The sequence below is a fragment of the Bidens hawaiensis genome, unplaced genomic scaffold, assembly GCF_021521415.1.
Source record: "Bidens hawaiensis isolate Kalapana, Puna unplaced genomic scaffold, B.hawaiensis_p1.1 tig00017575_1, whole genome shotgun sequence".
Classification (NCBI taxonomy): Eukaryota; Viridiplantae; Streptophyta; class Magnoliopsida; order Asterales; family Asteraceae; genus Bidens; species Bidens hawaiensis.
This window is the reverse complement of record NW_027492660.1, coordinates 277,337-289,222: the sequence shown is the minus strand read 5'-3', so window position 1 is coordinate 289,222 and position 11,886 is coordinate 277,337. Positions and strand designations below refer to the sequence as shown.

Here is an 11,886-nt window from a genome sequence, read left to right as displayed (position 1 = left end):
ATTAAAGTACAAAGTCATATTTAACAAAAAAAATTATATTACCTATTATAATTGTTCGCTACGCATTTTTCAAGTTTTGAAAATGATTCATAACATCTCCAATCGTTACCTAAAAACATTTTTTTCAATATAATAAATGCAAGTATCATATACAGTCGTCACTCATCTCTCATCTGATTACACAAAAATCAAATAAAGATTCGCCATGAGGTCCGGAGCGATTGAAGGTTTAAAGCAATTAAAGAAAGAGTCGGCGGCCGACCGCTGTTGTCGTCTGGTTGATGTTCGGCAGGTAAGGAGATGGTTGAAGCCTTGAGGCGAACTGGTGAAGGTGATGAGCTTATGGTCGTTTGGTCAATAGAAACATAATTTATCGGTCGCTAAGACGATGAATGCTGCTTTTGTTCTTGTATTTAATTTTTACTTATGTATTATATTTAAGAATGTTAATTGAGTTGAGTTTATTGGGAAATTCTATAATAATTTGAATTTTTTTTTATAATCTATATATGGGTTATTATTAGCCCATTTATAATGTTTGCTAGCAATTTTTAAAGTTTTGTATATTTTATTAAAAAAATATTCATTACTAAAAAATTTAATGGATTCAAATATTTCTTTTAAATGACACTGGGTTCGCCAGTCGAAAAATAAATGGGATTGCTCGTTAGTTCGATATTATATGTTATATATAAAAGCGAAAAAGATCAGGTTCGACCGAACCCGCTGGTCACAATGTGGCTCCGCCACTAGTTCAGCTGACCTGAGCCTTTAAATAATAAGAAGAATATATATATAATTATAATTATTCCCTTATCTAGACAAGAGTATCAAATTTGGGATAAATTGGATGTGGCTCAATGGTAGAGCACTCACTTTACTAGTAAGAGGTAGAGGGTTCAAACCTCACTATCACCAATTTATGTGGGAGATATGAGGGATGACCCTGGCTTGCTAGGGTTCGAGTCTTGATCTCATCCGGTTTTACCAGCTCCTCGCTGTCGTGCCGTTTGGCGGGCGTGAGGGTAGGATTTTATCCGGGGAATCCCTCAATAGGTGAACCGCTAGGGGCTCCGTCCGTCCGGACTTGTGACCGGCTCGGGCTACCTTTAGCCAATGGAGGCCGCGTACGAAATACCCAGCGTTACTTAGTTGGTCGTTAAAAAAAAAAACAAATTTGGGTCAAGATTCTCAATCTGTATTTATTCTCCTTTTGTGGTTGCATCCTATACCTTCTAAGATTCCAAAAGCATTATTTGGTATTTGAACCCTTTTCCATTCCTTTGTGGTGTTTAATTTTTAAATCTTTTGTCACCATTTTGAATTTAATTCAGTAAATATAAATATCAAACAAAATCATGCCAAACTTTTAATTTGAATCATCAAAGAGTTCTTTTGTAATTAAACGTCTTATTATACTACACCCCAAGCTCACAACTTTTCAGACCCCTATATAATAAGCATCTCATTCCTTCCTTTTAACTTACATTTGTATCATTCTTTCTTATTCATCACTCATTTTTATCATCATCATAAAAGTGTGTTTGAGAAAAGAATCATATCAAATGAAACGATGGAGCAAATTCAGAAGAAAATAATAACTAAAAAGGGTGTCATGCAAATGCATTTGGTGTTATCGGTTTCTGTTTTTTCGTTATTGTGTTCTTACTATTACTATTACGACTACTACTGCTCTGTCTTGTCAAACTATGTAGATCTTGCATATCCTATCGAGCTACTTCTGACACGAGGCATGGACAAGACATATGTGTTTCTCATTTGTAACGGGATATTGGTGGTGTTGGTCAAAACGTCTGGCTCTTTAATATCTCAATCAAACTTTGACCTCAAGGAACACATCTACATTAAAAACATCCAAGACGCGTTAGAAACACGATATGGGGACGATGTAGAGGATGAAGAATTGGTGATTAGGGTGGATGGAAATGAGGATGCGAAATTTGTAATGGATAATGTTGGAGAAAGCATAGAAGAACTAAACAAGAAATTTGATGAGTTTATAAGGAAGAGGAAGGAAGAAATTAGGGGTGATGGTGACTCAACTTGCAATGCTTCCTTATGATTGACAAATGATATATATATATGTATGTACCTCTTTATATTATTTGCTTATCTTGCTCTAACATATTACATGCATACACGCATATACGTATATAGACACATACTGACATACGTATAGTGATGAGTACTCAAGGATTTGAAATGACATGTGTTCAACTTAGTTTAGACGATAAAACTAATGGTTACTTCACTTACTTGATTTTGTAACAGGTGGGTTGGATGACTTGAATCTTGATGGAACATCATATATATCTACATACATGGTGGTAAATTCAAACAATAGCCACTAAATAGTTATGACCTAAAGAAATCATTTTTTTATGTTTGGGTTACCAGACATATAAAATGAGATAAAACCGCAATTTGTGGTGTGGAAAAGACATTAGAGAGCTCGAAGGTTTAACCTTTCAGTAAAATACCATCAATTTATCAAATGCAAAAACTAATGTTGTTTTAATTCCAAATAACTGTTTAATAATTCTCCTATGATATATTAAAACTAGCTTAGAATCCCTCTACTACATAGAGTGAAAATTAATACATAAGATTTTTTACTCTTTATGTACATCTTATAAGTGAAATAATGTTTTGTATATTTTAAAGATTTTAAAAAGAAATAAAAAATAAAAAATTAATATATAATTGGGTTTCAAAAATAAAGTAATTATTATTTAATGTAATTTTAGTTTCATTTACTATTTGATTGAAAACAAAAGTTACATAATTAAATTTTGAAGTTTCATAAAGTTAAAGAGAGTTTAAAATAAATAAATATGTTTTATTAGTATAATTAGTATATTTTCTTTAAAAATAAATTATTATTATTATTATTATTATTATTATTATTATTAAAAAAGAAATGTGTATTTAATAAACAAGACGGAGGTGAGAAACATGGTGAGAGTGGAATATAAAGACAAGACATGAAATTGAACAGATCTTTGATTTATTATTATATGGAATAAATTAGAAGTTGGGTGTCACAAGAGACTTTGTTAGTTCATTTGGCGGTACCGGATTAGCTATTTTTTTTGTATTGTTTTGAATTTGATTTTTAAACGGTTATTCGTGTCGACTCGCTTCCTTAACTCTTAAAAATTCGTTGTGCATTTACTCGATGATTCAAACAAAAATTAGTTGCTCAAATAGTTAAATGATAATGTGAAACTAACTAAACAGTTAATAATCACTAACAAAAAATACACAATTAATAAATAAAAAATATATGTGGCGGAGGAAACTTCTTAGGTAACTACATCGAGCAAATGTCACGAGTCAAAGCCACGACACTGTTAGTTCATCTCGTCAACAGTTTAATTACAACTGCTAGAACTTGACAAAGAGCTCTAGAGTCGGAGAGTAATTATCAACTTATTGACCTGATTAGAGTTGTAAACGTAATGAATAAATGCGAATTAAGCTAGCTTTTCGTCCTTTCATGTTTTGTCTAGGGGTGTAGTTCGGTTGGATCAGGTCTAGGTTCCCCGAGTCAGGTTTTTCGGGGTTTGAATAGGATTAATCGTAAATTCGATTAATCAATATTCATGTTTTGATAACCGGTTGTATTTGGTCAGGGTAGATCAGTAATCGGGGCTGGGAATTTGGATAACTTGCTACAAAATTGGAATTTGGGACCAAGTGGAACTAGTGTACGTAATAAAACTAATGTTTCTTTTGTTTTTGTTTTTGTTTTTATTTTTTTATTATCATTCTTTGTTTTATGTTTCTTCTTTTATTGTTTCCAGTTTGAGTGTCTGATTCTCTACCACTACGGGTGAATATTGGAGTATTGGACATTAGGTTTGTTATTATGAGCCCACGGGCCCATTAACTTGTTAAGTATTTAGGGTTTGCGTTATGTTCTCTATATATTGTAATTGTACTTAATGAAATGAGATCAACCAGTTTTACCATAATGATACTGGTATCAGAGCCACCCGAGGCTCTCTACCACATCCGCCTCCCTACTCACAAACAAACTCTATGTACCTAACGAACATGTGTGCTCATAATAATAAACCTAATGTCCAGTATACTGATTCTAAACCCATTGGAACCAAATCACAACGCTAGTAGCGTTGGAGGTAGATGTGCGTAAGTTGGGTTGGCTAATGTTTAGGCATATCATGAATTTTTGGTAGAGGTGCATTAACATCGAGCCCATAACCCATTAGCTAGTTATTACTTATTTCACAAGATCTTCTATGAGACACATATCCATAAATTGTCCTTTAAATATGACAAACTCAGGGACCAAAATATTGAACACTTACATAAATATTCCAAATGTGAATATGTGATATTACTAAAACACTCTTTAACTTAACAGAAAAGTGTAACCGAGTTAATATCATGGACCAAAACCGTTACAAAATACAAACCCTCATGGACCAAAATAGTTAAAACATTCTTTCTGAATTAAAATTGTTAAATATGTCAAACCCCGGAACCAAATAGCAATTTACTCAAATCAAAGACTCAAAACTAAAGTATTGATTTTGACCTGAATTAAATTGTTCTGAACTTAAAAGACAAAAAACTGAAAAAGAATGTTTACATAAGTTCCACATAAAATTTAAAATAAATAACGGCAAGTGAAGAAGAAAACGTCAAATTGAGGTGATTGTACTACACATTTACATTTCCAGTATTGCCTAATCAACCAGGGGTACAATTTTCTTTTGTACAGCAATCACGAGTTCTAGAGGAGAGTTAACTTTAAAAGCCATTTAAAATTTAGCTAAACCTAATAAAACAAAATATAAATAGTTATACCAAACAGCTTAACATACTTTATAATAAAAAAAACTCTGAAAATCTGATAAATATTTGTAAGGGTTGCTTTAAATGTGATTCACTGTTTATAAATTCAAAAGAAGTAGACGAGACTCCACCACATAAAGACCTTTAAAGTTAAGTCTAGGTGAAGTTTCACAACCTAAACCTGGCGTCACGTGGGTACAATCTTAATAGATCAAGCTGAAGTTGGCCCATTAAGGTTAAGCTCAATAACCTTATAAATAGAAGACCACCTCAACCATAAGTAGATCCGGCTTCAAGGTTAGCTAAATTAGACCAAAGCTTTAGGTCTTTAATCTATCTCCATCTAAAATAAGGGTTATGTATTATCTATACGGGAATGGTTAGATTAAAAACCTTTCTTAGTTGTAAAAACTTTGCAAACCCCATAACAACCCTTGATGTTTCTAAATTAAGGGACCAAAATTGAAGTAAGATATTTGAATGAAATAGTAATATTATAATAGGCATCTGGACTTCAAAAGGTTAGTTTGGTTATAAATTTATAATCTCTTTTCTTTGTCCTTTTTGAGATACTGAGATACTCTCTCTCTCTACTGTCATACTTATCTCACTTTTCTTTTATCTTTTTGAAATCATATATTCATTTTCAACTTTCTTCCAATTAGAAATCTCATACCCACATTCGGAAAGTGGTTTGATTTCTTTAAACTGAGCAACCAGTTAAACTCATTTGATACTTTCGTTACATTTTTTGTTTTAAATTAGTATTTGATTAATAATTTAGTTTTATTTTATTTATTGATGTTATTTTTACTAATTTGATTAACAATTTAGGTTAGACTTTAAATATGCTTATTTGTTCTTTGTAATATGATGTTTAGTTGTGGTATAGTTATTTGATGGGTTAGACTAAACGTATACCCCTCTTTTACTTGTCATACCTCATACCCTAGACTTTCAATTCCCTAAAACAATTTTATTTGATATATTATTACCCTCTAAAATTTTTTTTAATTCTATAGTACAAAATTTGTGCAGTTTATTACGTAAATACATTATTTATTTTTTTATTTATTAACAAACATTAAAAAATTTGTTTTAGAGAAAATACAAACTATCTCCAAAACTATTAAAAAAACACTCTCTAAACAATGAAAACAGTTATAGAAAAACATGTATTTTTAAATTATAAAAAAATGTTTATTTTAATTAAGAAATAAATGTTTTTTGTTTAAAAATTTTGTTACATAATTTTAAAGTATTTTTACAAATGTAAATATTTTTTCAATGTAAAAAATACTTTTATTTACCTAAAATATCTAAATTGTTTAAAAATTTGTTACATATTTAAAAAAAAACTTTAACAAATATAAATATATTTTTTATAGTTATAAGGTACTTTCACATATTTAAAAATATGTAAACTTGTTTAAAATTTGTTACATATTTTTTTAAAAAATTTTTACAAATATAAAAATATTCTTATATGTAAATTTGTTTAAAAATTTGTTACACATTTAATAAATATAAATATTTTTCAAGTTAAAAGTACGCTTACATGTTTAAAAATATGTAAACTTATTTAAAATTTTGTTACCAATTTTCTATGTTACATATTTTAACAAATATAAATATATTTTAACAATTGTTATTTTTTAGCAAGTATAAACAATGTGATAAAATGTAAACAATAACAATTGTTCTATGGTAAAATATATAAACTTTTTTAAAAATTTGTTACAAATTTTCAAAAGTATTTTTACAAATATAAAAATATGTTTATATGTAAACAATAACAATTGTTCTATGATACATACGTCTAATAAGAGTTTTTAATCGTGAAAGCATATGTGCGCAAAATGTGTATCATCATTTTTTTATTTTATTTGTTCAAAAAAATGTCATATTTATATTTTGTAGTTTTTTATATAAAAAACGCGCATTTGTATTATTTTAGAACTAATTTTGTTGCTTAGCTAAAATAATATGTATCAATTACAAATTACAGTGAGAATATAACTTTTTAAATAAACTTAAAAATTAATATCAAGAAACTAATGGTTTATAAAAACTATAGTGTTTCATATCAATTAATGATTAATAATAAATGTAGTGTTAGAATCATCAAACAAAAACTAATCAAACTCTACTATAAATAATTTATACTAAGAAACTAAAAAAATATTAAGTTTATTGAATGTGTGTGGCTGCCAAAGTGTTTTCAAGTGTGAGACACGTAAACTAGTTAAAAGGAGAAATCGGATTAAACTAGGTTATGCCCTTATGTGAATAGGCATTTAGTATCATTTAAATGAATTAGTACTTGTTCCCGTTTAGTTTTCTTTGTTGGACTTTTAATAAAGTCTTGTATCTCGTTGGAAACTTCAAGAAATATTAGAAAACCCAAGAAATAAAAAAACATATTAACTAATTTAGGAATATAATATTGGTTATATGAACAATCTGACACAAGTATCTGAAAAAAAAAGACAAGTGATATTGAAAGTCATTAAAAAGGAATAATGAATTTACCTAAATAACCTTGAAGACAAATGAAAAAGTTGGTAGAGTATGATAACGTGGACAATTGTGGATTTTTGGTTGGGTTTTCATAGTTTTTACAACTCACTGGGGTTTTCAATTTAAACATCCCCTTATCTATACTATATATAAAGAGAATCACAAAAACCTTTTAAATTTTAAGAGGTACCATCAACAATCCAAAAGATACAACACACAATGCATCAAACTATAAGATTTTAGGGGCACTTTTGTCTTTAGCCATATGAATACGGTTAACTTCAATTTTGTTAATAATAAGTTACAATTTTAGTCCTCTAACTTTAATAAGATTTTGTTAATTTATATAATAGTTACATCTTTACCCCTTATTCTAAACAAACTACCCTGCGATTTTTAAACGGCTATAACTTTTTCATACGCTAATATTCTTTTAAAAAAATTACACCATAAAAACGAACATTTTATACTCTTTAATTTGAGTATGGTATTGCTATAGTTTATTAATTAAAAAACAAACTTACTTGCTACATGATTACCTATTAGTACCGGCAAAAGGCCTAATAGGTTAGGCTCATGGGTCATAACGAATTAAGGTCAGAACGGATCGATACAAAAAAATGTTTAATTTGGTTCGGTTCTCGATGGGTTCAGGTCAAAAGAGGCCAGGTCAAAACGAGCTTTGGGTTAAAACGATGTTGGGTCGGAACGGTTTTCGCGTCAGAACGGGCTGGATTACAAAATGGTTTACTCGAAACTACTGTACAATTCATCTCTGCTTCTTAATTTTCGTCACTGGTTACTCACATTCAGGCATTAGTTACGCGGATGACATTGTTTATGCGTACTAAATTGCTCGCGTCTAGGCCTTGTGTGACACACTTACCGACACCGGTTACGCGTCTGATGCCATGTTAAGCACATACTATCGTTAGGATATGCACGTACTGTTACGAAGAACGTACAGACATCGGTAACTTTCGTGCGTAACCCGCTACAATGCGTGGGCACCTGACTAGTTATACTATAATGGGTTTGAAAGTGGGCATTTTCTTTCTATTTTTGACTTTATAACTCATTTTCAAAATAGGTATTAAAGTGGGTTTTTAAAGTAGGGGTCATGTGTTATGCAATATTTATAGTTAGATTTTTTATAATGTCAAATAAAATTCGATAGTTTGAAAAGGCCTCAACATTTTAGTTTGTTTTAGGCCTTAAAAAACGTTGCGCCACCCCTGACCATAAGCAAGTGTCACGAGGCTTTAAGCCCGTGGGCTCTCTAACGGCATGAAACTATAGACACAAAAGTTGATCTGAACCAGAATGGTTTCTCCATCGAGTTGCTAATTGAGTCCATCATCTTTACGGTGTGGATTTCTAAACGTTTCATTTCATAATGGAGTCAACTTATTGTGTATCTTTGAACAGTGTTTTGTGCAAATTGACAAAAGACGACTTAGCTTTCTAATTCCTGAAAGAGATACACGAGGGTTGTAGGCCAGGCTCAGTGACCGGAGAAATTAATTAAGCCACGACTGAATCATTGGTCACACCATTTATGTTCTCGTTATTAAGATCCAGTCCACTTATAACATGTCCATCATTGTCACATGTAACAACCATTTTAAATGCTAACCAAGTTTATGTGGTTCATATATTAAACACTTCCACTACTATCCTTTTTGTTCATAAACCAATTAATCCTTGTATAGTACTCCTCCATTCTACTCAAAACCAACATGTTTCGTAACCTTTTGTTCATCTCTCTCGTCCTCTTGCTCGTAATCTCCACCTCGGCTCATGGTGGTGGTGATCATGACGATGATTATAGCACCACCACCGACCAAAAACCCAACCTCCGGACAAAATCTTTGATTCTAGTGAAGATTTGTTGTTTTATGTTAGTATTTTTTGGGACTTTTGTAGGAGGCGTGTCTCCGTATTTCTTTAAATGGAATGAGGAGTTCTTGGTCCTCGGCGCCCAGTTCGCTGGTGGCGTGTTTCTTGGAACCGCGATGATGCATTTCCTGAGCGATTCTCATGAATCGTTTGAAGAGTTGACATGGGTTGAATACCCTTTTGCGTTTATGTTGGCTTGTGCCGGCTATTTGCTTACTATGCTTGCTGATAGTGTCATTTCGTATGTTTATGGAAGGCAGGGTAATTTCGATATTGAAAATCAAGGTTGGTTCTATCACTTGCTTTCATAGTAAGTTCCTACAAGAACATTTTTAGTAACAGTGATCTGGAAGACTCATAAGGGTTTATAGAACATGTTTGGTTTGTACTTTGTAGCTAGTCTCCGCTACTCTAGACTCAGAAAGATATATTTATCTGGGTTGGATATTAATCGCACAAATCAATCTTATATAACAAAAATGAAGCAAAAATCACATAGTGATACTTTTGTTAAAGCGTAATAACGCTACAACGAATATAGGCATATAGCTAGTGATAGTAACTAGTGTAATAACTAATTACGTTATAGTTTTACATGTAGGGTATGTTTGGTATGGGGTAATGGAACAGATGAGGGAATGGAATGAATGTGGTAATGGAATGAACAAAGGAATGAAATGAATCATTACCATTCCATGTCATGTTTGGTTACCATGTAAAAATGGAATGATTAATCACTTTAATATTATTAATATTTTATTAGTAATAATAATAAAAAATAAATAAAAATAAAAATAAATAATATTAATAATAAATGAATAATCATAATAACTATTTTTAGGACTCCCGTGTTGCAACGAGAAGGTTAAACCTTATACGCGTTAAGAAATGTTAACTCATCAAGTTTAAAAAAACTTATATTGATAATGTATAGTTCTAATAAAATAATAGTTATATTATAATATACAAAACAATAATGATAATTATATAATGCGGAGTAATAATATAATAACTATAATTGGAAAATAATAATAATAATAATAATATAATTTTAATTTTATAATAGTAATAATGATGGTTGACTTTTTGACTTTTCATTCCTTGTAGGAATGGAAAAAAACACCCATACCTAAAAGAATGAAAATCCTAAAAGTGAAAGGAGTTTCATTCTATATGGAATGATCCATTCCAATCATGCATGGTAACCAAACAAGCTTTTTTTCATTTATTTGGAATGAGCTATTACATTCCACATTTTATTCCTCCATAACAAACACTACCGTAGTGTATTAACTTGAATATAATTCTTTTTGAAATTTATATCAGAAAGCTGGAAAAAAAAGGGGCAACTTCAAATAGTAACCAAGTTTCAAAAGTGTTCTAATTAGGTCGACACTCAATTTTAAAAAATGTTCTAATTAAGTCACTCAACTTTCATATTTTATTAAATTAAGGGTTTTAACATGTTTTTTTAGCCATTTTCTTTTTTGTTTCACATATGGAATCATTTTATCTTTTTTTTAAGTTGACGCTAAGTGGCGACGTAGATTTTATTTTTTATTTTAAAATTTTAATATAATTAACTTTTTTTAAGTTTTTTAAATTTAGCTACATATATTGTAAATTCCGCCCCCACATCTTCTCCTTCATTTCTTTCTTGACGCACAAAAAAATCAGTGAGACTCGATTTGAAGATTTAATGACCCGATTTAGGAAAAATATGCATGAGTGACCTAATTGAAACACTTTTGAAAGTTGGTTTCACAAAAAGAAAAAAAAAAAGATAAAATTGTATGATAAATTATACAAAATCAATGAGCACAAGCTATTAATTATATGTTAAATAAATATCAAATAAATAAATGAAATGGATTCAACAACCATGATTGCGAACTTGGGAACATTTTTTTCTTCAGTCTACTACCATTCTCATGGTTAAAACCCCACCTATAGAATATCAAATCAAATTAATACTATACCGCTTGTTAAACAAGTAACCCGTGTTGTCAACAAGCAACATGCAATAATACTTAGGTTGTTGATATATAGCAGTAGCAGGGCGCAACAGGCATGGACGAGACGAAACGAGCCATTCAAAGACCGGAATATCATCAGTTTCTTCACTTGTGGACAGCATGCTGCTAATAGTCGCATTGTGTTTCCATTCCGTGTTTGAAGGAATTGATATCGGAGTTGCAGATTCCGAATCAGATGCTTGGAAAGCCCTGTGGACCATATCTATTCACAAGATCTTTGCAGCAGTTGCAATGGTGATTGCTCTTCTAAGGATGATTCCAGACCGCGCGTTTCTATCATGTGCATCATATGTTTTTGCTTTCGGGATCTCAAGCCCGATTGGGGTGGGAATCGGAATCATAATCGATGGCACCAAAGAGGGTTGTGTTGCGGATTGGATATTTGCTATATCAATGGGAATAGCTTGTGGGGTGTTTGTATACGTATCGATTAACCATCTGTTACGAGGTTATCAAGCAAAGAAACCCGCGGCTGTAGACACTCCGCATCATAAGTTGTTAGCTGTCATGTTAGGGATTGGTGTGATTGCTGTTGTAATGATCTGGGATTAACGGATTTCAATATGGAATACAATGGTGGAATTGA

The 11,886-nt window shown here is 31.0% G+C and overlaps 1 protein-coding gene across 1 annotated transcript; it reads left to right on the top strand.

Moving 5' to 3' along the window:
- The first annotated feature begins 8,955 nt into the window (after positions 1-8,955).
- Positions 8,956-11,852, top strand: LOC143554279 (zinc transporter 11-like). Its single transcript, XM_077044076.1, has 2 exons — positions 8,956-9,549; positions 11,323-11,852. Exons 1-2 carry the CDS (start codon positions 9,105-9,107, stop codon positions 11,850-11,852), a joined length of 975 nt encoding a protein of 324 aa, XP_076900191.1. The 5' UTR covers positions 8,956-9,104.
- The last annotated feature ends 34 nt before the right edge of the window (positions 11,853-11,886 follow it).

Coding starts and splice junctions, on each gene's coding strand:
- LOC143554279 (XM_077044076.1), top strand. CDS start 9,105: ATGTTTCGTAACCTTTTGTTCATCTCTCTCGTCCTCTTGCTCGTAATC. Junction 9,550..11,322: donor TTTCGATATTGAAAATCAAG/GTTGGTTCTATC, acceptor TAGCAGTAGCAG/GGCGCAACAGGCATGGACGA.